Source organism: Cupressus sempervirens, chromosome 1 (genome assembly GCF_028749045.1).
Source record: "Cupressus sempervirens isolate cs-2001-9-10 chromosome 1, ASM2874904v1, whole genome shotgun sequence".
Taxonomy (NCBI): Eukaryota; Viridiplantae; Streptophyta; class Pinopsida; order Cupressales; family Cupressaceae; genus Cupressus; species Cupressus sempervirens.
The window spans coordinates 108,858,305-108,885,438 of NC_143118.1; the positions used below are offsets into that span (position 1 = coordinate 108,858,305).

At 37.8% G+C, this 27,134-nt stretch overlaps 1 protein-coding gene across 2 annotated transcripts; it reads left to right on the forward strand.

Moving 5' to 3' along the window:
- The first annotated feature begins 11,419 nt into the window (after positions 1-11,419).
- Positions 11,420-26,553, forward strand: LOC149576448 (transcription factor GTE8-like). 2 transcript variants are annotated; one of them, XM_089817294.1, is made up of 5 exons: positions 11,421-12,357; positions 13,763-13,975; positions 25,676-25,813; positions 25,984-26,077; positions 26,193-26,553. In XM_089817294.1, exons 1-3 carry the CDS (start codon positions 11,602-11,604, stop codon positions 25,730-25,732), a joined length of 1,026 nt encoding a protein of 341 aa, XP_089673420.1. In that variant the 5' UTR covers positions 11,421-11,601; the 3' UTR covers positions 25,733-25,813; positions 25,984-26,077; positions 26,193-26,553. The 2 variants fall into 2 exon arrangements, with proteins under 2 accessions (XP_089673427.1, XP_089673420.1); XM_089817301.1 differs by lacking the exons at positions 13,763-13,975; positions 25,676-25,813; positions 25,984-26,077; positions 26,193-26,553 and adding an exon at positions 13,257-13,756 and having other exon boundaries at positions 11,420-12,357.
- The last annotated feature ends 581 nt before the right edge of the window (positions 26,554-27,134 follow it).

The window sequence follows — 27,134 nt, forward strand, 5'->3', positions numbered from 1 at the left end:
AAACTGCGGAGACGACACTGCGCGAAAAAAAGCTAAAAAATGCGATTTTTTCAGAATTTTTTGTTATTTTCAGATTTTTGAGGGTATGTCTTCTTCCCAAGTGCGTTCTTTAACCTATAAAAACAAGCAAAACACCCTACAACACACTCAAACAATAACAAACATTAGATGGTTAGTTTAAAACAACATATAGATAGAAATTGATGATTAAATGACCCATAGTGGGGTCCCACCGGGCATGCCAAAATGTATATGAGAAATATGTTAGCAAGTAATACTAATCTATTAAAAAACAAAAGCATTAACTAGCATAAAAACCATAACATATATGAGAGACAAAGTGAAAACCCTCAAATGAGAATATGAGCCATGGAATGGCTCTCCCAATGAGAATGGTCACTTGATTTAGAGATGAGTCTAATGGATTAGTGTGGTAGGATTATGGGATGTATGCTCAAGCTTCAAACTAACTTCAATGGAGATTTTTGAGATTTTTGGTGTGGATGTATGAGATTGGTATGGATTTGGCTTCAAAATGGCATTATAACTTTAGCTCAAGGATTGTGATGAAATGGCTTGAGAGGGGATTTAATTTATAGGCTAAGGGCTTGAGGGATGGAGGGCTAAGATGGAAGGAAAGATGACAGCTTAAGGAGGGCTAGGATGCACTCAAAGGGGAGCACATGGATTGTGCTTGTTTAGCACCAATTAGAGAGTGACACATGTCATAAGGTGAGTGGATGGAGGAAAAGGGAAGGATGAGTCAACAAAGGAGGCTCAAGGGATAATATCTTCATAAATACCTTTCATTATGGCTTGTAAGAGTTTGTAAGAGTCTTTATGGCTTTTGTAAGAGCATTCATTATTGGGTGGTTGGGATATTTTGGAGGGAGTTGAGATTGTTGACTTTCCTTGGCTTAGGAAAGTCTTAAGATTGCCTAGGGAATGTGACAACATTAGGGGGTGGATTAGGCTTGGGTTTAGGATTAGATTAGGGATGTTAGAGATTTGCAAGTGGATGGCATTCATGAGGGTGGGTGAGTTAGTGGCTAAGCTTGGTTAGTATGGGTGGATGGGGTGGATTAGGCTAAAAGGGGGATTTAGGATAGGTTAGGGGTTATTAGTTTTGAGGGTTTTATTTATCAAATAGATTTATTTAATAAATGGGGATTTTGGAATTAGATAGAAGAATAGGATTTAATTGATAAATAATAGGTTTTTTTATTTATCAATTAGGACTATAGATGATTAATTAAATTAATTAGCTAGGAGATGGCAAAGGATTAATTAAATAACAATTTAATTAATGATGCCTTTAGAGATAACTAAATAGGATTACCAAAGCAATGTAATCAAATTTAGGTGTCTACAAAAACAACTTTGCAAAAATGTAAACATGAAACATAATAGATTCAATAACATATTTGACACAAGGATTTTACGTGGAAACCCAATTTGGAAAAAACCACCAGTAACATGCTACTAATTTTGACTCTTTTGAAGTGATGCTCTGTGAAAGGCCAACCCTTTTAAAGGTTACAATACACACTGTCAAATGTGACCTAGTTAGAGGATTTCAATCACCCTGTTAGGAGTGAGCCTTGTTAGAGGACTTTAGATCATTCACTTGGAATGTCACCTGGTTAAAGGATTTACAAATGACTGTTAGGTCAACCTTAATCCAAAGGATTTACCTTAGACTAATATAATGATTAGAAAGTAACAGTAAGGATTGATCTGATAACACATTACAACTCACATGCAGATTACAACTCTCTATTTTAGTCCTCCATTCTACTTGGCTTTCACACACTTCAGCTCTATTAGCTTGTTCACCCTTCAAGCATTCATACTTTTAAGCCTTCTTGCTTTGCATGCCAATTGCAGTCTCTTCTGTTCAGCCACTGAATGAAGCATTATCCTAAACTCCTTGTCTTCCTTAGGTTCTCGCACATGACAACCTTTGCTTCTGACTAGTTCTCTCTATAAATACAGATTTAAGATGTTTTCTTGCTTAACCACAATTGTCCATTTTAGGGTTAGGTCAGATTAGGTAGGATACAATGAATCTACCCACTTTTCCAATTGGTTCCTCTAGAAACTTCTTCCTCAATCTTCCTTGAATTTGCCACAAAATGGTTTACCTTGAATTTTGTGCCACCAGCTCATCATAGTTATCTTCTACTGTGAAGAACCTCCTTATAGCAATATCGTGAGAATGCTCGAAATAATAGAATACAAAGTGATAGCAGAACTCAGAATGAATCTACTGATCGCAGGCCACTTCGAGGGGGTAACCTCCTTTGAGCAAGCTCAATACAATAAATTCGTCTGTGCCCATCAAGGGCCTCAACCTATTCTTATATACTGAGTACAATCTAGAAAAGTAATACTACCTATGCATGTGGGATAATAAAATATACTCACGGGACGACTTACAAAGCATATGCGTCCAACAACACTACTCTAACAAAATAAACAGAAGGAACACACAGGTTCCTAACATCTACATGCTTCACACAATTCAAGAAAATAAAATAGTCGGCTTAGATTCGTCAAATCTATGATTTAACATGAATATTGATACTCGACATCAATATGTTGTCACTTGACTTCTATACTGTTCTTCCACTTGCTCAACACTAGTTTACATGGAAAACACTAAAGTTTACTGATGCTCAACACCAACTAAACTTTACTCGACTTACACTATGTTCACTCGACATACACTGAATCTTCACTTTGCTTGATTCCATTTGATTTTCTGCTCGGCTTACACTAACTTTTCTCATCACCTACTGTGCACTCGGTCAAGCTTGGCAGACACAATTCTTCTTACTTATTCTTCTAGACTTAATCAATATATCCAACCTTTGTAGCCTTAAGTAGATATACAATACATTATATCATCACTATCTTAACTGATCTTTGTACTCTTTTTTCATACCATAACTCAACCTTTCCTCTAGGTGCTCTTGTTATCTCATTTGGTCAAATCCTCATCATCAATCAAACAAATGATAGTACTCAAATCAACTAAGCAGTTGTCTTACCAGCAAGTAGGAGGTTTGACATCAGTAACAAAACAATGATTCAAACACATCATCATACTTGTACCAATATTTTCTCAACAAAATTATCAATTAAATCCCTATTCTTCTATTAAATTAAATAATTGCACTATACTTATTTAATTTAAACCCACATCCCCTCCTATTAAATAAATCATTTAATAAGTCAATCCCCAACCTCTAACTATTACTAAACCCTATCATTAGCTAAATCCAACTCATTCACCCATACTAATTCTCCATTTGCCTAATTAATCCCACTTAATTAAATCATCCCACTTGCCTTCCTCTAACATGTCACTTGCCTCCTAATCCATCCTCTAAATTAAGTCTAATCCCCTTCCTAAACATGTACACAACTTTAACCAAGGGTTAAGACTTCCTAACCCAAACCAAAGTTAAACACCTATCCCATCGCTCTTACATTCCTATCCAAGAGACTTTAATGCTCTTTAATGCTCTTACAAAGCATTAATGACTCTTTAAAGCCTCTTACATCCCTCTTTCACACTCCTTCTCCCTCATAACTCCCTTTGACCACCCATTTTGACCCTCTTCCCTCATCCAATCCCCTTGTGACACTTGTCACAAGCCTATGGATTTAAAGAAGCACAATCCATGTGCTCCTCTTTCCTTGCATCCTAGCCCTCTCTCACTTTTTTTCTATTCTTGCATCCTAGCCCTCCATCCTCACATCCTTGGCCTATAAATTGGACCATTCCCCTCTCACAATTACAATAAACTTTCATGCAAACTCATAATGCCCCTTTGAAGAACAAATCATTGAATCACACCATTACCGTGTAGGAATTCTCACTCACCCTACACCATGTTTTACCTTTTTGAAAGCTCCTATCCATCTTGAAGCTTGAGCATACACGAGCACACATCCAATCATCATTGTGGACATATTTAAGCATCAAAGTCACACTTGGGGAGCTTACCATACTTGGTTTGCATTCCTCTTATGTGTCTCCTTCATCCTCTCATAAAGTTTGTCGTATTTCTTTGGTTTGGGAATGTTAGATTAATTTTAATGTTCTTTGCACACTAGGATTTCACATCATACATAGTATTTAAAAAATATTTGTATTGTCAAACATTGGAAGTTTATTAACTTTCATAATTATTTCACTAACTTCAATTTTCTAAGTAGTGCAACTGACACTCAAAATCTTAAATGCAACTACATGTCTATGTGGTGTGCATACCATCCCTCACACAATTTTGAAAAGTACCTCAAACACTTGTACTCAATTTGACATCCCTTAAATCCTAAACTGTAATCAAAACAAGATTGATTTAATACATCATTATTGCATCTATATTTATAGTTAAATTGAAGACACACATATACATAGTTAAATAACTACTAATACTTGTTCATAAATGCTACTAATTGATTGGATTTCACATGCCAACCTTTATTGTACTTGTTGTAGGCAAATACTGTTGCATTCACTTTCTCCCATAACTTAATCAATTTGCACCAAATCACTAACAAGTATTTTATTTTTAATTTATTTACAAATTTCATACATTTTAAAAATTATTCTTCACTAATTTGATTAGTAGGATCCCTTTTTTCAGAGGCTAGACCCATAATTCATTTTCTTCAGCACAATTTAAGGAGATGGATTACTACGATATATTAAGTTAATTCAAAAACCAATATTTTTATTATATATATATTACATATTTAAAAAATAACCATAAAACTATATATTATACTTATATAAAAGTTTAATCTCACATAATATATAAATTTAATAACATTATATGTTAACAAAATCATTTTTATAGGTTTATTTCAATGAATTACTTAAAATAAACAATTTAATTTAATTTAAGTTTTTTTTTTTTTTTTTTTTTTGAATAAAACATGAAAAGCCCTACAAGACTATATATATACTTGGCCAAGATCCTTGTTAGTGTTATTAAGCCAAGAGGCTTTCTACAGTGGCAGCAATCTTCAATGTAAACATTTTCCATTTTGTAAAAAAATTGACGTTCATTTACATGTCAGAAAAACAAAATAGAAATAGACTAAATATAATTATAATTAAAATTGTGAAAATTATAGAGAGGAAATGGAATTAAAAATGAGGTAGATCAAGAGTCTCGAATCATTTTCTCATGCCTCTTAGACTCACATAAATATGCAATGATGAAAATTATGTGATTATGAAAATAGATGCCTCAAGAAGGATATCTCTCGGCTTATTATATATATATAATATATAAGCTAGTTTAACGACAAAAATAAAGTAAAATAAATCCGCTACCTACTTAATAAAGGAATGAGTACACTTACTTATTCATATAGCTTCTAAAGTACATATTTTATTTAAATTGAATAATATTCTATAATTGTTATTAGGTAGTTTCAAACTATTTCATGCCTCATAATACTATTATAAATTCATTAGATTGTTGCCATTGTTTATTGGGATTTGAAGGAAGGGCTATATTTACAACATGTGAGAATTAAATAATATATTTTCAATGTTCTATCTATGCCATCATCCATAGAATCTAATTTTTATCTATTAGGGCTACAAGCCTATTTATATATGTGTTGAAGGGGTTGTCAGATCCACTTAATCAAAGTAATATTTTCCAAGCAACCTTGTATTTGCCACATAATCAACTACTCAAACCTTTTAGATGCGATCGAGGATATAGATTCCTCTCTATTTCCTTTATATTGGATTTATTTATTAATTAGTGATTATTGTTCTTATTCATAGAGACTAATGGTTTTGAGATCTTTTCCTATTACATTACAATTCCTTAATATTTAACAAATTCACCTTCTTCCACCTTCTTTACATATGCTTGCTATTAAGTAGCATATCTATAGTTTATATTTATGATTTATTAATGCCATTTCGACTAATTCATAAGACTCGTTCGTAATTTGAAAATTCAAATAAACTAATTTAATTTAAGTTTAGTAAACTATTATCTATGATTTTATAATATTATATATTTTAATATATAATTTGCATTAATTTACTATTTTACTAACATTTGTTAAAAAAATTAAAATTGAATTTTTTATAACTAAATGTTTTTCTAAGTTATTTTTCTTTATTATAAAACAATATCAAAAATATATTTCAACAATCATATCTATTACATATTTAAAAATAAAATAAAATAGACATAACCTTTTAAATTAAAATATTCTTGTAAACATTTATTTAATGTTGTATGATTGCATGAACTTAAAGGCTAAAAAATCTACGTTAATCTATTCTTTTAACATGTAGTTTTTGAATCACTCATTAAATCTAGGTCATAGATTTATCAATTCTAGCCTTTCTTTTTTTATTAAGTTATATAATTTCTTTCTTTCTATGTTATATTTTATTTGAAAATGTTATCTATTTTAGCTTATTCTTTTGATATAATTTTAATTTTAAACTTGTTACTTTTCTAGGATATTTCTTACTATCTATTCTTTCTTTGTTATTAATTTCAATTATTATGATAATTGATAAATTAATTCTATATAAAATTAGATCCTCTAAATCATAAATTTCAAAATATAGATTATTTATTTCATATAGAGAATATCTTAAAATTTAAGATTTATTAATTTAATAAATTTTCTAGTGCATTGAGATTAAATTTTAAATAAATAAAACTTTTTTTTTTCTTATATTAGGATTAAGAGTTTCAGAACCAGAAAAAACACCAGAGTATCAATACGAATATACACAAGGAGGCCAAGCCTCACCCAGAAGAGAAAGTATCAGTTGAACATACAAAGCAACAAAAGGAGGAAAAGCAAAACTATCTAGCTGAGAAGATCATAGTGATTGTCAACCCAGGTAGTGCAGCCTAAGGGACCTTCCATCCAAACTATACTTTTATGCCCTTGAATCTGCACCATCATAAATAACTCTTCTTTTCTGGCATTCCCTTTTTTTCTAATATCTTTGTTCAATCTATTGCAAGCTTGCTCAAAAACATGCAGATCATCCAAAGTACTACGCCACTGGTACCCATGCTTGAGCTCAAGGTAGTAAAGAGCAGCATGCCCATCACGAAGGAACCTCCTCATATTGTCATGTTCAATCATCATAGTAGTCTGCACCTGCAAGAAGATTTTAAAGTAAGTGAGTTTTTAAAAAAACTCAGTAAGATCCCTATGCTTACCTTGATACCTTTCCTCGTTCCTGCACTTCCAGATCTGCCAGAGAATGTTAGATGACAATATATTCCAAAATAAATTGGTATCTTTAGGAAGACCATTAATATGACCAGAAATAATATCAAAAATATTAACATTAATAGGATAAACAATGCCAAATATTTTCCATATTTCTTTAGCAAAAACACAATCAAGAAGGATATGTCTACCAGTTTCAGGAACTCTACACAAGTTACAAATATCAGAATTAACAAAATCTCTCTTTATAGGTAGCTTGTCCAACAAAACTAACCATTTGAAACATCTAATCTTGGGTTCCACAGGATTCTTCCACAAGATATCAAAATACTTTTTCAAAGCATCAGCATCATACGAAGAGTACCAAACAACATTAATATGATTGATAATATCAATATTACAATCAATGATTTTATAAATATTCTTAGCTTTGAGCAGAGTAGTAATGATACCACCAGGCCATTTGCACTTCAAGAACCTGAGAGAATCAGTGTGGCAAACAGTGGGAAGACCAACAGAAGCTTGCACAATCATGTTATAAGTTCTTCTATGGGAATCCGAGATAGCATATTTATCCTTAAGAACATCCCAAGGCATAATTTGATCATACTCAAAGAGATCCATAAATTGTTTAATACCTTTATTAGCCCACTGCCTGGCAGAACACCCTTGGGTAAGGGCCAAAGGTTTACCATTTAGGTGGAGATTCCACCAAATGGATCTTTCACCATGGAGTTGAATATTGGAATGAAACTCCTTGTTAGTGATGAATTTCCTAACATGATCCCAAGCCTTCCAAATAGACCTGAAAACTACAGAGCCTTGAACCATGACAGTAAAATTACCAAGAATGAGGTCACAAAAGGGGAGGCTAGTCCAAGACTTAGCTTTTTTAGGAACACCCCTCTCAATATTGCTCCTAACTAGCACTTTCCAAGGAGAATCACCCTCCATGGACTGAAAAATCCATTTGGCAGACAAGGCTATACCTTGAGTTCTTAAATCCTTCAGCCCAAGTCCCCCAAGGGTCTTGTCAGTGTGGCACCAAGCCCACTTAACAGAGTGGATCTTTCTATTCCCTTTGCCATCAGACCAAAGGAATTGTCTGATGGACTTCTGGATTTTAGAAATCTGATAGTTATTAAAACACCAAGCAGAAGAATAATATATGGTGTATGAGGACAATATCTTTTGGCAAACCTGAATTCTGCCTGCCAAAGATAACGCCCTGTTATGCCATTTGCTTAGCTTTTTATCAATCTTCTCTTTCACCCAAGACCACATGTCTTTGAGGTCAGGCTCCACCGAGAAAGGGATGCCAAGATATCTAACGATCCTATTAGGACCACCCCATTTAAAATTGTATTGGAGAAACCATTCTGGGGGCCGCTCATCCCAACCTAAACAAATTGATTTAGCTTGAGATATCTTAGCCCCAAAAATAGAACAAAAAAGATTGAGCTTAACTTGCATGTTCCTGAAATTATTTTCTGAAAGTTCAAGGAATAAAGCAATATCATCCGCAAATTGACAATTAATGAGCTCTTCATTATTAGGCAGATAAATACCTCTGACCTCCGGAGATAAGGAATTATCTCTGAGGATATAATAAAGAGCTTCCGAAGCTATGACAAAGAGAGCGGGTGCCAAAGGGCACCCTTGTCTAATCGATCTCCCAAGAGAAAAAGGAGCAGAAAGAATACCATTGACCTCAACCTACGCAAAAGCATCATTAAGAAGCATAGCCACAGTGTTACAAAAGAAAGGAGGAAAACCAAAAGCATCCAGCATCATAAGGATAAATCTCCATTCAATCCTGTCATAAGCCTTCTCAAAATCCAAAAGGAGCATGGCAGAGTTTTGATGAGAGTATCTAGACCAATCCATGGCTTCCCAGCTAGTTATGAGATTCTCAAGAATATATCTACCCTTGATAAAACCAGTTTGGGTAGAATTAACAAATTTAGGAAGAATATTAACTAGCCTAAGAGCCATAATTTTTGCCAAAATCTTGTAGGAAACATTAAGAAGGGTAATAGGCCTCCAATTCTTAAAAAAGGGTTTATCCCCTTCTTTTGGGAGAAGTTTAATAATCCCTCTATTGATATCTTGACCCAGGGTACCTTTATTCAAGGCTTCAGAATAAAGATCAAAGAGATCCTTACATATCCATCCGATGTTGGACTTATAGAATTCAACTGGGAGACCATCAGGGCTCAACGTTCTATCATTATTAAGGGCCTTAATAGCACCTTCAATCTCCTCAATAGAAATATTATTAGCAAGAATAGCAATATCATCAGGATCAAGCTTTTTAGGAATAAGCTTCCTACAATGAACTCTAATCGACTTAGCCTCAGGAGAGTCTTCTGAAGCAAAAAGAGTTCATAATAATTAGCAAAGGCCTGAATAATAGACTCAGGGTTAGAGATGTCCTGGTTATCAATAGAAAGTCTATCAATAGACTCTTTAATATGTTTATGCTTAAGAAGGTTGAAAAAGAATTTCGATCCCCTATCCCCAAATTGGAGCCAGTGGGATCTAGACCTGATCCTGGCTCCCCAAATTCTAACATGCTGATGCTTCCTAAGAGCATCTTTGGTAGCCATAACCTTGGAAAGAAGATCCATATTGGAAGAGTCATTTTGAATGTTCTCCTCGGCAACTTGCAGATCAGAAGATAATTGTTTTTCAACGAACCTATAGTCCTTAGCTTTTTTCTGCCCAATGGTTTGCAAAAAGATCCTCCAGGAGGAGAGGTTAGTATTCCATCTATCAATATGGGATAGGTTCTGAAGATTAATTTTATTTAATCCTCTAATAATCTGCACAGCAGCAAGGGCATCCTCATCCATGAGGAGGCTGGTGTTTAAGATGAATTTACTACTTCTAGACTTGTGTTGAAGGGGACTATTGTTAAAATTAACCTTAGTCAAAATAGGGTGATGGTCAGATAGAGTGGTGGCAATAACTCGAACAATAAATCCAGAGATGTTAGGAGGAAAAGAGAAAAAATACTTATTGGCATAAAATCTGTCAAGCCTGGAATAAATCCTAGCATTGCCCTGCTGAAAGTTGCACCAGGTGTGCCATAGTCCAGGGTTGGTTTCCTTGTTACCAGCAATAGGATCAAAGAGATAGTTAGAGTTTAAAAATCTATTCCAATAATTTTTTTCATTATCCTTCCAATGAAAGGGAATGCCCCCCGATTTATCATCCTGGGATTCAATCATGTTGAAATCTCCACCGAAGAGCCAAGGCAAATCTGGGAGATCTATAAGCCATTTCCATAGCTCAATTCTTTCCTTAGGGTCATTTGACGCATAAATAGCATAGACCCCGAAGGTCTTGTCATCAAACTGTAAAGTAACCCATACTGCTCTCTGACAGGGAGAACACCCATTATTAGTAATATGCTTTTCCCATTTATTACTAATAAGAAGGGCGATTCCTCCTTTACCTCTTTCATGGTTAGTGCAAAACTTAATAGCATCTTTCCAAATAAAATTGAGATTGGAGTCCAAAGTGAATCCCACAGACTTAACTTCCTGCATCATAAAGAAATCTATAGAATGCAGAGAATTTAACAATCGCTTGATAACAAATTTTCTATCTGGGGACTCTAGACCCCTCACATTCCAAGATAGGCAATTCATTACGACAAAATGTTAGAGGTGGAGCACGCAATACCCTCTTGATCAACAAGGGCCAAAAAATTATTTGAAGACTCCCTTGGTTGAGGCACATATGGCTTATTTTTTGAACCAGGTGGTCTTCCTCTTCGTCTGACAGTAGAAGAGTAGGTGTTAACATCATCTTCAATATCCGCTAGAGAATCCACATCCATGCACTGCCCATTGTTAGACTTCGGGGGAAAGGGGGCAGCTAGAATAATTTCAAATTCATAATCCTCCCCAATCTCTTGGAAGATCTTTTGAGGGAATTTTCGAGAGGGCTCACTAGTTTGGGGCTTACAATTGAAATCAGCACGTTGATTGATAGTATTCGCGTTAGTCAAAGCAGGACCAGTTAACAATTTAACATGATGATTATTAGAGTTATTGGGGCGAGAATTTTTAGGCATGAAGACACTAAATAAATAAATAAATAAATAAGAAAGAATAAACTTTAAAAAAGACAAATACAGAGAAAAGAATTGAACTCAAGTCTATCCAGAACACTAATTCATCTCCGATGTAACCAATGATAAATCACAGTGATCATCAAAAGTGAAACCCACATGTGGAGGGCTCAAACAATTATATAATCTCTGCGCATCGACTATAATCTACAACATTTTATGCTTGCAATTTGCTGATACTGGGCCTGTGTCATTCGTGAGGAGCCGTCATGGAGAAAAGGCCAATGCCCCAGCGCGGACCAGATGGCAGATTCTTACCACAAGGGCAGCAACCTGGCACGAAGAACCCTAAGATGAGAAAACCCCCATTGTTGAACAAATGCAGCGTCCTGCTAAAAAATCTCATGAGCCACAAGTACGCCTATGTCTTTAACGAGCCTGTGGATCCCATCAAGCTCGGCGTACCAGACTATTTCACAGTGATAGAATCCCCAATGGATTTGGGCACAATCAGGACAAAGCTCAGAGCTTCTCGTTATTCCTCTGCAGAAGAATTCGCCGCTGATGTTAGGCTCACCTTCTCCAACGCCCTCAAATACAACCATCCCGGTGACGTGGTTCACGAAATGGCTAAAACCCTAAGCAAACGTTTTGAATCCAGGTGGAAAGTGATGGAGAAGAAAGCCAAGAAGCGGGCTAGGGTTAGGGCTAGGGTCAGGGCTAGGGATTTGGCTGGGGCTGGGGTTAGGGTTGCTGCTGCTGATGGGGTTATGCCGCAGATGACTTATGAGAAAATGTATTATATTGTTCGGAGGTTTATGGAATGGCCGGGGGATATTCCTGAGGTGGTGGTTGACTTTGTGAAGAGGCACGGCGCTGTGGCGATGGACGACAGCGATGAGTTGCAGCTTGATTTGAATGCCCTGAGTAATGATCGGATGTGGGAATTGCATGGCCTAGTGAGCAGATGTTTGGAGGATTGTGATTTGCGTCCTCAGCCGGAATTGCGGAATTCGGTTGCACAGGTAGGTTTTGTTCCTGTATTGCTTTTTAACTGCTTTTGGTACTTAATGCGTTTGGGGTCTGGAGTTTGCGCATGCATGTAAGTCAGCGGTAAGTTTTTGTTGGCTGATATTGTTTTCGATGCTTTTAGAGTTTAGGGTTTTTGTAAGCGTTAGGTCAAGATGTAGGTATAAGTTCTTCCACATTAGTTTTTACATGTTAAGAGTTTGGGGGTTTGCATTGACTTGTGATCACCAATTAAGATTTTGTTCTCCGACATATTTTCCATATTTTTAGTTTTTAAGGCATGCACTGGCTTTGGGTGTTAATTTTTATATTAGAAATGAAAAAAAATAAATAATGAACACAAGCCACAGCAAATACCCCAGAAAGCCTTCCAATTTGAGGGAGATAAATCTAGTCACAAATATATCATTTTTATATTTAATTGAAAATCAGAAATCTGGATTACAACTTTTAGCCAAACTCTAGGTCAAACTGAAGCAAAAATAATAATATTTGTCTCACAGTGTGAATTAGCAACCATAGTCAATTCTCCTTGATATCGATGTCGCTGAAGCAATATTGCAATCCCTGTCACCGTGAGAGTATGTACTGGCTCCTCTCCCCCGTAGCAAAAAAAATTGTTTATGTACCTCTTAAAAATAAAACAAAAATCTCCTTTTACTTCAAAATGGAAGAAGAAGAAGAAGAAAAACAAAAGAAAACGGGATGAACTTCAGCATAACCATAAAACCCCAAATTAACTCATCTTAATCTAACAAATAATAAATTACAGTTATCATTGAAAACCACATGTGCAGTGTTCAAACAATTATATAAATTTCTGGACATTGACTGTAACATCCAACAATTAATGCTCACAATTATCTTTTGCTGCACATGTGTTGTGGATGAGGAGTCATGGAGAAAAGGCCAATGCTCCAGTGTGTCCCAGATGGTAGATTCTCACCACAAGGACAACCTGTTCCAAAGGGCAGGAAGATGAGAAAACCCCCCATTTATGAACAAATGTAGCATCCTGCCCAAAAATCTCACGAGCCACAAGTATGCCCATGTCTTTAATGAGCCTGTGGATCCCATCAAGCTCGGTGTTTCTGACTGCTTCACAGTGATAGAATCCCAGTGGATCTGGGCACAATCAGGACAAAGCTCAGAGATTCTCGTTATTCCTCTGTGGAAGAATTTGTGGCCGAGGTTAGGTTCACCTTCTTCAATGCCCTCAAATACAACTATCTTGGTGACATGGTTCACAAAATGGCTAAAACTATAAGCAAACACTTTGAATCCAGGTGGAAAGTGATTGAGAAGAAAGCCAAGAAGTGGGCTAGGGCTAGGGTTAGGGTTGCTGCTGATGATGCGGTTATGTCACAGATGACTTATGAGAAGATGTGTTATATTGTTCAGATGCTTATGGATTGGCCCGGGGATATTCCTGAAGTGGTGGTTGACTTTGTGAAGAAGCATGGTGCTGTGGCGATGGAAGACAATGATGAATTGCAGCTTGATTTGAATGCTCTAAATAATGATTGCATGTGGGAATTACATGGCCTTGTGAGCAGGTGTTTGGAGGATTGTGATTTGTGCCTTAAGCCAGAAGTGCAGAATTCTGATGCACAGGTAGGTTTTATTTGTGTATTTTTTAAGTCCTTTTCTATAATGCACTTGGGGTCTAGAGTTTGTGTAGGCTTGTATGCCAGGGGCAAGTTTTTGTATATTGATATTGTTTATGATAGTTTAAAGAGTTTAGGTTTTTGTAAGCATTTTGTCAAGATGTAGGTATAAACTCTTCAATATTATTTTTTGCATGTTAAGAGTTTGGGTTTTGCATTGGCTTCTTATCACCAAAAGCATTTTTTTTTCTCTGAACATATTATCCATATTTTATTATTTTCAAGTCCTAAGGCATGCACTAGCTTCAAGGCAAGAGATAGGGTTTTGTTCTTTGATAATGTTTAAGGTTTGGGGTTAGCAGTGTTGAATTCTCTGATAGCTGTGTGAGAGATCACTGCATTTTTTGGTTCCTCCTGATATCATGGGTTCCTCTCTGCTTGCTCGTCATGTTGATGTTATGTTTTCTTCTCTGCTTCTGTGCCTCATCAGTTTTGTTTTTATGTCAGAGTCTCTCTTTCTCATCAAAGATTTGTGTGGTCTTATCCTTTCACAGTTATATGTTGTACATGCATCATCATGTCAACATGGCTTCACGTCTACTTGGCACCATTCTCTTGGCACGTTACAGCATTCATTTTGTTAATATTACGGTTTTGTATTTGTTGTGCTCTCTCTCTCTGTTGGTTTATATTCTCCTCTGTTTTGTATTGTGGTCAATGTTGCTTCAGTAATTAGTGAGTCTGTTCACCTTTGTAATGGACAGCTTCATTGCATAATATGCGGTATCTTGTGTGAGCATAGAGTGCATGTGAAGATTCATTTTATTGTATTCTTTCATTTGGTGTGGATGTTTTAGTATCGGCGTTCTGTGTATATTGTGTGAGAATAAGTCTGACATCATTGCTCTGTGTGTGAGCAGTTCTCATCTTTTCTTGTCTGTGGTCATTCTTACTGCAGGGACTTTTATGTGTTCATTATCTTGAGCTTGTTACAGCTTTGTTTTCAGTGTCCTGATTGTTCTGGGCATCATATATGATGTTCAGCATCGTGTACCCTTCTATGTCACATGCATTGCACAGAGTTAGTGTTCATAAGATCATTGAGTGATATTTAAGTGATCGAAATCATTTAAATGGGGGGAAATTCTTGTAATTGATCATGCAAATCTAATAAAGAAGCTATCTTTCTGTGGGTTGGGTTGTTCACTCATCGAGGAGGGTATTTCCCAGGATAGCTTCTGGTGTCTTCTGTTTTTTGTGTGTTTGCATTTCTTTACTATTTATAATTTGTATTTCTGGTTCCTAATTTTAATAAGCAGAGTCCTGTGAACAAGAGTGAAGTTTTTGTTCTTTGATCTTATGTGCAAATGTCTGGGCTTTAGGATCTTTGAAGCCTTTTGATTGAGGGGCAAGCTTTTGTCTGGCTATGTTAGGCTTAGGCCTTGCAAAAGCTTATGACAAAGCTGTAAGATATGTCTGTGTATATCAATTTTGGTATGTTAAGATTTAGGGTTTGCACAGGCTTCTGATCAAGAATTAAATTTTATTTCTGTATATATAATTTTTGTATATTTGAGGGTGTGCCTGGGGTTCTAACACAAAGGGAATTCCTTTTTGGCTATATTATATTCAATATGTGAATGGTTTAGATACTATATAGACCATTTCTGCTAGCATGTTTGGATGAGTATGCCACACACTGTGGGTTAGATGAGATACTTTAGCTTAATTTTTAGACGTGATTCTGTATTCTTGGTGTTTGAAGTTGGGGTTCTGCCTTCAACCTCTTGATGCTTTTACCTCTAGACATCATATAATTTGATGTGAAGGTAATATACACCACAAGTATTATCAAATTTTGTTTGTGTTTGTAGGATTTTCATGGGAAAAGGAGAAAATGATGAATTTGTAGAAGTTTTCATGAAAAGTACGTGTTATTGAAAATCCTGCAGTATTCTGAAAGCTTGTCAGCCATATTTACTTTTCAGATGTTTTTAAAACATGAAAATTTCAATTTTGATAGAAAGCCTTAATGTTTTGTTGATCTTATTCATCCGAAATGGGGGATACACCTCTATTATCGTAGCAGTAAAGCAATGGGCAGGCCCATTTTTTGTTCTCCTGCGTTGTGGTTTCTCATTGTGTAGCCCTGTACCTCTGCAACATCACATCGCAGTGGGTGGGTGAACATTATTCTAGTATAGTAGGTTGTTCATGAATGACAGTGTCACGTCACCAAACATCACAATCAGCTAAGTATGGTCTCATCGAATAGTTTAAGGACTAGACCTGGCGGGGCAGACTCCCAGCAGGAGACCCACTTGCCCGAATGTATGTAGCGATATGCAATTCATATAGGGGGGCGGACACTTCATATTAATGCACGACACAACCAACCTCTTAAGAGAGAAATGGTTGTTTGATTGGTGTGGGATAATGCGCGAAGCTGAATCCCAGGTTTGAAGAAAGGAATAGGGGCAGGAGCATTAACCAAGTCCTTGATTAGGTTTCTTTACCAGCTCAGAGAATGTAGTTTATGGAGGCACTCTATATTCCAAGCCCAAACGTGAGTGGTTCACCTTCTTGATCGTAATGTCCAACAGTAACCGGTCCCGGACTCTCCCTCTGATCCCAGAGTTGCCGTGGTTCCTTATCATTAATTGGACCAAGGGTGCCCTTTTCGTAACCACGAGATTACCAACATTAGCCAACCCCAAGGCTTTTGGGGCTGCAAAGCTGGAGGAGCTAGCGTCAGGGTCAATGTTGATTGGCGTTGTAGTTCATTTGGATCCCTTTCTGGCCTCCCATCAGGAAGTTAATGGGTTGCACCTCCATATAGGTCTTTACCACACCACATGGCCGATTTTTCCTTGCTGACTAGATGAGCTCGCTACATGCTTTTCCAAAAAGTCGGTTGTTACAAGCGAACTACCCCCCAAGAAAGGCCCACTGGGACTTATAGTTGGTGGGAGAGCTTAAGTCGAGAAAACAATTAGGAGCCATCCACACCACATTATTTACTACCTTAGTCCTATGTGGCTAGCACTAATGTCTACCTCCTATTTCATTAGCACCGACACTACTGTTTGTTCCAGCCTCTCTTCTCTCTACCACTCGGGCCGACCAACATGTTGCTTTCTTATGAGGTCCTAAGGTACGAGGAGCCCAACATTAGAGAACAATAGCGCACTAGGCAAAGGTGCACATTGATCAGAGTGTTGGAGAATTTAGGTGATGACCTAGCTTTTAGCCTAGCTACTAATCCTAGGCCCTTCCGTCCTTAATACCACCCTGAACTAAATCAATCATCTACCCTATGCAACACCCCCACCCATTGGTAATTAGGTTGGTTAATGTATCAGATCGCATCAGAATGCAGCAATTTGGCTAGTCAAATTAACTTATGTTATGTAATCAAATTAACTTATGTTATGTAAATGATGTGCATTCTTCTGGATTTACTAGCAAAAAATGGAGGGGCATGAGCCAAAGCAAAATAGGTAGAGGTCGCTAGAGAGTGCCCCTTTGCTTCGGCTCTGTTTGGGCCTTGCCCATTCCTGTACCTATTTTCAAAACCTGCCTTAGTGGCCCCCATCTATTCAGGCGGGTAAGGGCTGGGGCCCTACCTCTACTATTTCATTCAGATCCTACTCCCACTATTTCATCGGGGCCTACTATTTGAATTCAAACCCTACCCCTACTACATAAAGGTCACACCCTACACATACCTTTTCACTCATACCTGCCGAAATGATAAAACCTTAATGACATGTATCTTTGTTGATTTAAACTCTTCTGCTTTTAACACTTTAAAGCATCTCATTTGACATAAAGGTGGTTAGCAAAATTACCAAATTTTGTTAACATTTGTGCAAGCAAAATGTAGAAAATTGTGGTTTTAAAAATTCTTGATTTTTCTTGAAAAACTTTAAGATAAACCAAGAATGTTTTCAATGGAGAATAGCTCTTTTTCTTGAAAAACTATAAAAAAATTATTTTATAAGTTGCAGATGTAAACTGGGGGCACATGCCTTTATTGTCACAGTGGCAAATCTATGAATTGAGTGTGCAGGCTCTTTGTTTTTTGATGCTATCTATTTTTACATCCAGTTCTTAAACCACTGTAACACTGCTTTTTTTAAAAACATCCTTTAAATGAAATTCTGCTGTGTAGGTCAATTTCAGGTTTATTTGCAATTTCAGTGATTGTTAGGCTTCTTGTTAAGTAAAATGAAATGTGCCCACTTTTAGGCCCCCCTTGGTGTCAGTACCAACTAGCAGGATTGGCCTATTAGTGGGATCCCGTAAACCTATGTTACCAAATTCTTTCCTGGCAAAAGTCTGGGGCTTGTCATATACTTCCAAAAGTTTGTCCACATTCTGTCAGATGAACCCAAAATGAATTTTGCCGTTTTTATTGTGAATATGCAAATCTACAGCAGGACCTAGGCCAAATTTGGCCAAAACATGGAGTTGTTTGACTTTTAAAAAGTAGTTGTTTGGTCTATTTTAAATTTTAATCAATCCAACCTTCCAACCCTAAAATAGACCACTAAAAAGGCCAAAAAGGTAAAACATTTGTCATTTGGACTAATCCATATACATGCATACATACATACATATATATATATATATATATATATATATATATATATATATATATATATATATATATATATATATATATGTGGTGGTATATTTTGCTATGTTGCTTTATTGTTAGCATAGTGGTGTATGAACTTATTTACTGCTGCATATATTCATACACAATATATATATACATGCACCCATATTTTAAGAAAAAACATGTTTTTGTACGGATGATCCCAAAACGAATTCTCACCCACCCCCCAAAGAATTTAAACAAATTTTGAACCTGAATATCAAACCCAAATCTGAGCCAGCAACTTAGCTGCAAACCAATGAGACAGACATGGAAACCATTCAGGGGGATGCAGTGACATATTGGGGCTTTCAGAGTAAGTTTGATTCAGTTCTGGATGGTTCCTAGATGTTTCAGGCTCAGTTTCTATGTTTCAGGAGAGTTCCTAAATTCTAGGGGGAACTGCCGATCAGCTCACAACAGCTGTTTTTAATTAATGTATTTGAAATTAAAGAGTACACTAGCCAAACTGACACCATGATCACCATTTTGTAAAAAGTCCGCCTTCCCTCACTGATCCAACCAAAATAACCATCTGAACAAAGCATGAACACATAGCATACAGATTACCCTAACCATAATACCAGTGATGAATTTAATCCACCTTGCATGTCCAACAAGTGCCAACTTCACCTTGTCAATTGAAAGACCATCAAATACTATTGTGCCAGCAGCTGCTACCTCCAACCAATGCCTATCTTGGAAAAAGGCCAACATCATTTCCTTTGGCTCCGGCATTAAGTTGCAGCAAGCAGTGAAAGGCAATGCCATGAAATGATAATACTCCACACGAGCCCCCAAGCTACCAATGAAGGTGGATTAATTTTAATTTCAAATTTAAAATCTAGACATGGGGAAGGCAGCAAATATTCCAAAAAATTGAGCCCTCTAAAGTTTTCAATCATTCCTCTTATCTTTTGAAAGGGATTCCATTTGGAAGGGGTGTGAGCAATGCGATCACCTTCCTGGAGAATATGTGTGATCTTGAAATTTTTGAAGTGGTCCAACTTTTGTTAGATGATTTGCAGCATTATTTTTTCAATCTTCCTTGCTGCACTTTGCCTTCAACTACGGCATTGAAAATGATCTGAGAATTGCCTTCAAAATGTAACTGCCCAACAACATTTTTCTCTCAATTCAATTGCCAACAGAGCCGCCTTTGCCTTAGTGTTGTTGTTTGTTGTGCCTTCAAGTCTGCTAGTTGCCATTGCCGCAATATTACCTTCCACATTTCAAGTAACATATCCAGCACCGGAGAGTCCAGGGTTCCTTTTCAAAGCACCATCAAAATTGTTTTTAATCCTTCCTCTATGGGGCTTTTCCCACTTCTATTCTTGCATTTTGGTTTGGATTAGCACAAGAAAGCCCATAAACAGGCAGCTTATGTGAGATATTGTTTTTTTTTTTGAAAAAAGAGGGGTAAATACTTTATTGAACTTTAGAACAAAACAATACAAATCAGCAAAGGGCCAAAGCCCCAGGAACCACCAAAGACCACAAAAAAGACAAGAACTAGATCATCCCTCCCTAATTCCACTTACATCCTCTGCAAGAGTCCTCTCCAATTCCTGACATAACTCATAGGGCATCTGCTCCCATTCATCAATCTTCCTGCCATCTATATTGCCAGATGCCCATTTTGCCAAGTTATCGGCCGCCCTATTCCACTCCCTTGGAATATGGGCATAAGACACTCACTGCACCAAGAGCTAACCTGTAAGATCTGCTGTACTATCGTAGATAACTGCCAGCTAACATCCGTAATCTTCCTTGCAAGGAGAAGATTAACCAGAACCTAAGAGTTAGATTCACAAATCACCTTACGCCACCCTAGAGCATTCTATTAACAGTCTGCGTCCCTTTATTAGCCGAAAAAATAAAAACCACTGATCCAAAAGAATCCCTACCAATCCCACCAATCCCGGCCGGGCTTGGGTTTCCCCTGGAAGAACCATTCCTATTAAGCTTCAAAAAACCAGAAGGAGGGGGCAGCCATCTTCCCATCCTTTGAACTTTTTGCTTCTCACGTCTGCCTCTCCTGACACAGGCTGAAGTCGGAGATATCCCTTGTATTCCAAACCTATCAACCATCTCAGCCTCGCCTTTCTCAAGCGGCAACACAATCTCACTCTTAGCAATAACAGTATCCTGAATCATTCCCATAATTCTAAGCCAAACCTGTTGAATCCCCAAATCTACACCCCAAAAAATTCTTCGATTCCTTTCCAACCAGACTTGCCACAACAGAAAGATAGGTCCAGCATACCAAACATCTTGCAAAAAGGGAGCCAAGGAGGGGGGCCTCCCCAGAATCCTCCAAAACTTCGCCAAGGAGGAGGCATGAATGCACGGGTGTTTCCAAACACCTCACCAGAAATGCCATAGTTGTAAGGTGAAGGAGCAACAGAAGAACAAATGCGGAGAGTCTTCCTCCTCACTACTGCAAAGAACACACCTCGAAGAGCCGGAAAAACCCCTCTTGCGGTTATTGTCCCAAGTCCAAATAAAGCAATTACACTTTGGCCGGGAAAACTTATTCCAAACTTTCTTCCACCACTGAACCTCCCCCCCACAAGTTGCTGGGAGAGCAATTCCTGGTACCCAGAAGAAACAGTGTAAGCCCCCTTGGGATTAGGGGACCAGGCCAACACATCATCATCCATAAGTGCGCAACAGTTATGGCCGGAAAGAATGTACTGGAGCTCAGTACATTCCACTTCCAAACCGAAAATAGGCCACTCCTCTAGGTTCTTGCAGCTTGCCTCTACCAACTGCCCTTGAAAGGAAAAGGACTTAAAGTCTCACACCTTTGACCATCTAGCTTCACAAAACCTCTGGGACAATATACTCAAATGAGGATATTGAATGACTATGGGAGGGTATCCATCCCAAGCATCATGCCAGAAGTGAGCCTCTGACCCACCCTTGCAGATCCAGAATAGGCCATCCCTGAGGAGCGCAACACCTTTCTTGAGAGTATTCCAAATCACTGAACCTTTTCCATTCAAGCTATACCGGGGGATATCTTTTTGGGGGTTCCTTGGAAAGTACTTTTGAGTCAAAATTCTGGTCCATACCCAGTCCTGCTCAACACACCATCGCCAATACAACTTGGCAGCCAGAGCAGTACCAGTAAGCATTGATTGCCATAATCCTAGACTACCAAACTGTTTAGGGCTACAAACAACCTCCCATTTGATAAGGCTCCACTTAGTCGAAGATAAATTGCCAGCCCATAAAAACTGTCTTGCTAAGGAATCTAGGTCCCTAACAAAGCTCATCGGTGCCACTTGAATCATACTCTTATAAAGAGGAAGGGCCTGAACCACAGATTGGAGCAATTGGACCCGACCAACAAAGGATAGCCAACGGTGGGTCCAATGAGTGACTTTGACATGGAACTTATCCAGAAGCCAAGAATCCCTAGATTGCCTACCACCTGAGATAGGAATCCCAAGTTAAAGCAAAGGAAGATTCCCAATTTGGAATCTAAGAATATGAGCGATTCTCCTTTGAATAGAAGGCGGAGTGTTGAAGAAACAAATGGAAGACTTGCCCTCGTTAATCAACTGGCCTGAAGCAACAAGATAAATATCCAGCACCTTGTGCATATTAGAAGCCTCCCGAATGGTAGCCATGCCCATCAAAGCCGTATCATCCACAAAATGCAAGTGTGATTGCACAGGAAGACCTCCCCATTGCCAGCCCTGAATGAAGCCCCCTTCTACATTCCTTTTTATCAGTCATCCCAAACCTTCCACCAAAAGTAGAAACAAGTAAGGAGATAGGGGGTCGCCTTGTCGTCAACCCCGAGATGCACCAAAAAGATCCGAATGCTCCCCATTAATCAAAACTGAGAAAGAAGTTGAATTCACACAGCTCATAACCCAACGAATCCATTCCTCCTCAAAACCAAAGGCTCCCAAAACCTTCTGAAGGAATGACCAACGAACTTTGTCATAAGTCTTAGCCATGTCCAACTTAATGAACATAGCCTTTTCTTTAGAGTTGGCCATAGAATGAATAGTCTCAGTAGCCACAACCACCTCGTCCAAGATCTGGCGATCTGCCACAAAGCCACTTTGTTCTTCAGATATTAGCATTGGAAGCCACTTTTTTAACCTATCAGCAATCAACTTAGATATAATTTTATAAATAACATTGCAAAGAGAGATAGGGCGGAATTGACTTATCCGATCAACCTCTTCCCCCTTGGGGATGAGAGCAAGGAAGGTAGAGTTCAGGGCCCGAAGCATTTGCTTATTCTTCTGGGATTCTTTAACAATTGCTAGTAAATCTATCTTGATAATGTCCCAAAATTTCTGGAAAAACTCAATCGGAAAGCCATCTGGACCTGGCACTTTTCCTTTTTTCATCTGGAAAACAGTCATCTCTAGCTCCTCCAAAGATATGGCACTCATAAGATGCTCTTTCATTTCCACGGAAACCAAAGAAGGAATACAAGAGAGAACTTGAGCCACTTAAACCGAGTCACCCTGTGAATCCTCCCTAAATAAAGAATCAAAATACTGCACAGCTTCCCTGGAGATATCCTAAGAAGAAGAGAGGACCTCCCTCCTATCAGTCACCAAAGTTGATAAAGAATTCTCATGACGTCTGGCCTTCATTGAATTGAAGAAGAAAGCAGTATTCTTGTCTACCTCTTGAAGCCATTCAATCCGAGCTTTTTGTTTCCAAAAGATTTCCTCTCTCAGCTCCCATTCCTCCAAGGTTTTTAAAGCCCTAGCTTCCTCTCGCAACAAATCCTTTGACACCCCATCCTTCCTAATCACTCTGGTAATATCATTCAACTCAGCCTGAGCTGCATTTTTCTCGTGGAAGATATTTCCAAAGCAATGCCTGTTCCACCGTTTGAGCTGATACTTGACATATTGTAGGAGTTTAGCAAAACTATACATTGTTGTACCAAAGGCAGGTCTACCATCCTTCCACCACTTAGCCACACATCCAAAAAGGTTCGGGTCCCTCAACCACATGAGCTAGAATTTGAAAGGTGGCCTTTGAGGCAACCGAGTAGAAGAAATAGCTAACTTAATGGGCCAATGATTTGAACCTCTCCAATCTAATATCTCAGAACTGGACGACCATTATTCGCCCACCCAAAAATAGGAAACCATGAATCGATCAAGTCTTTTAGCAATGCCCCTGTCACCCACCTTTCGATTATTCCAAGTGAATTGACCATTGCTAGGCTTGATATCCACCATATTGAGTGCCGATATATTATCCTGGAGTAACACAGAGGAGGGCTCAAGTCTTGCAGTACCCCTCGTTTTTTCGATAAATCAAGAATAGCATTAAAGTCTATTGGAAATTTGGGTAACCGAACCCATACTGGAACCCGATTTGGAAGCTCCTAAGAGGGATTAAATCTATGTTCCCTTGAGTTTCCGGTACGGGGACGGCGGTACGGGTTTTTGGTATGGCAATTTTTTTTAGCTATTTTGGGGACAGCAAATGGGGACGGCTATATATATATAGGGAAATTTTAAAATATACATTGAAATTTGCAAATATACATGTCATTCATATGAAACTAAGCACAATGCATGTCATTTAAACACTATAAAACCCTAACATACAACATTTGAATGCCATCTAGGAAATAATATCCAATTTCAGTACTCAATTGTCAAAATGCATATCAATATCATAGGTGAACAATATCATAATGATAAACATGATAAATCTGAATATGCCTAAAGCTATATGCCCAAAGGCTAGAGGGCTGCCGTAAAGTATTAAGTATCAATGTATCATAATCATGTTGATGTTCAACATAAAAAACATAACATAGAAAAATGAAGCAGATTGCTGCTCCTATTCTGCCTCTACCGGATTTGGAGGGGTGGGGCCTACCTTGGCAACCTAGTAAGGAGTCTTAAAATTATTTTTTAATATTCACTTTTTAATTTTTTTGCATTAACTAAAAAAAAAAAAAGGGGGGGGGGGGGGGGGGGGGATGGCTGGCCGTACCCGGTACAGTTGGGGGACGTTTAGGCATCCCCTTTTTGTACCGGGGATGGCCAGCCGTCCCCCTTTTTTTTTGCAGCTGTCCCCAAGTTTCAGAGACGTCCCCTAGTAATTTGCCCTTTTTGGGGACGGTTGGGGGACGTCCCATACCTGTCCCCCCGTCCCCGAAACGCCGGGTTTTAGGCCAGGTACGCGTCCCCGGGGAACATAGGATTAAATCTTACATGCCATGGCTTAACAAATAGCCCAACCTAGTTGTAAAAATAGGGCCCGCCTTCAAAAACCCTGTTGCAATCAACCAAACAGATGAATGTGACTATGAAAAAGTTATTGGCAAGCAACGTGATCTCCATTTCGCCCTCTGGTTCCCAAATTCGTCGAGCCCAATTTTCCAAAAATTGAAGAGATACTCTTAGTCCCAAAAACTTGCAATACAGAGAATGCTTATAATAGTACTCCACATCCTCAGCAATCATCTCAAACAGGATTACCAGTTTGGGTCTTTCTTTGCAACGTTCAAGGCAGCCATTAATCTTCGAGATTCTAGATCCACCAGACGAGTTCAATTCCGTAGCTCTTAAAATTGGGGAGAAAAGGGCATTGTCAAAAACCCGTGCCTCTTGAGTCGGCGTATTCATACCCACCGCAGCACGAAAGTCCATCTCAGGCAAGATCCTAGACGACTCACCCTGTGCCATAGCCGCACACAGCTCTGAACAGATCGCAGCCAGCGAAACCCGACCCAAGCACCCCGGACTGAAAGAGAAGTCTACCCTCCGAAGGGTGGCCAAGCACTCTCAACACAGGACCACCCCAGGCGTTTGCAGCAAGAAACAGTCCCCGCACACTCGATCAAAACCCCACCTTCGCACGCACAGCAGAAACTTGGACAAGCTAGGGCACGGCTGCCCTAGCTCGGCGTCTGGTTGCAGATGAAAAAACAGACCATCATGCCTTCATATATTTAATTACATATATGAGATATTGTTATTCTATGAGCAATAACCTTATTTCTTTCTTAAATGACTTTTTGTCTTAATATTGTCACAGGCTGGTGATTACATGGATGTTAAAGAAGACCAGATCCCACTGTTACTAAAGCAATAGATCTTTGGAGAATCGCAGTTGCTGTCAATGTTGAATGCTATTTAGCAGGACTTCAGCTTGTTTGGTAGGAGATAAATGAAGGTGAACAGTGCTTTATTGTTTGAATGTAAATGGAAGTCTGTTATGTTAAAAAGATGCAATCTTATTCTCAAATGTTCGATTTGGTTTTTGAAAGTTCGGGAGTAGCTAGTGTATCAACTGTTTAGGCTCACGAATAGTTCTTAAATTAACATTCTTATGTGTTGGATCAGAAAAACACTATTGGAGGCTGAAGATTTTTTATTTTTTAGCAACAGCTCAAAGCAGGAAGAAAGTTTCAGAAACAGCCCAATAAAAGCATTAGAGGTTGGTTCTGAAGAAACATTGAAACTATATTATTTTTTAAACTTATGATGAAATATTTAATCTTCTTTGGTTTAATTAACTCTCTATTTTCGTTTGTCTGTTTTAATTGATGCAGGTTTATAGAAGGTTGGGCTGCTGATTTGTTTATTTATATTTGCATACCTCGTAGTGTATTTCCAGATGGAAGAAACTTGTGAAATTATGGCAACTGCTTGAAGAAATTCTTCATTAAATTAAAAAAAATGCTTGGAAGCAAATTAATATACTTAGTTCATGCCATATTAATGGTAAATATTGCAATGTGTAAATTTTGTCTGACAAAGCAATCCGTCTGTATAATGAGATATTCTATGGTTATTGAGAAATGACATTTCTGATAAGGATCTTCAATGTGATGATGGACAGCTCATCTCAAGCATATCTTTATATGTATCCTCTTTTCTTGAAATTGAAAATTTTGCAAGCCCATTTGAAAATGATTGTGTACATAATATAAATTTTTTTTTGAAGTGATTGTGACATGTTTCAGAGCGAAGCTCTCGGAAATAAATTCAAGGAGTACTAATATTGTTTCAGAGCAATGCTATGATTCCTGGTGAACTCAATGTTACAATTTGAGTGCATTTCAATTTAAGAAAGCTGGACTGCAAAATGGTCTGTCAAAGAGATGAATGTGGGCTTCAGTGATTGGCATCTATATATAAGAAACTTTCAATCCAACAGAATTTGCAGCATGCTACTATTCAAACAGTTCAAGTTCTCTAAGTTGTGAACTGTGTTGAATTGAAAATATTTTATCTTCTATTCCTAGGCAAGCATAAAATTTGGTGCTCTCATATATATATAGCATGATTGTAAACAATAAAATGACGTTAGATAGTTTCTCGATTTTATTATGTTTATACGGACCTAAACACTGAAAGTCTAACATTACAGATACAGGTTAAAATAGTCAGATATGGGTGATCAAGAATAACTTGAACAAAGTACTTCTGTCATAAATTTACAAATCCAACATATTTATTTTACACAATTCAATGGGTGAGGTAACTACAAA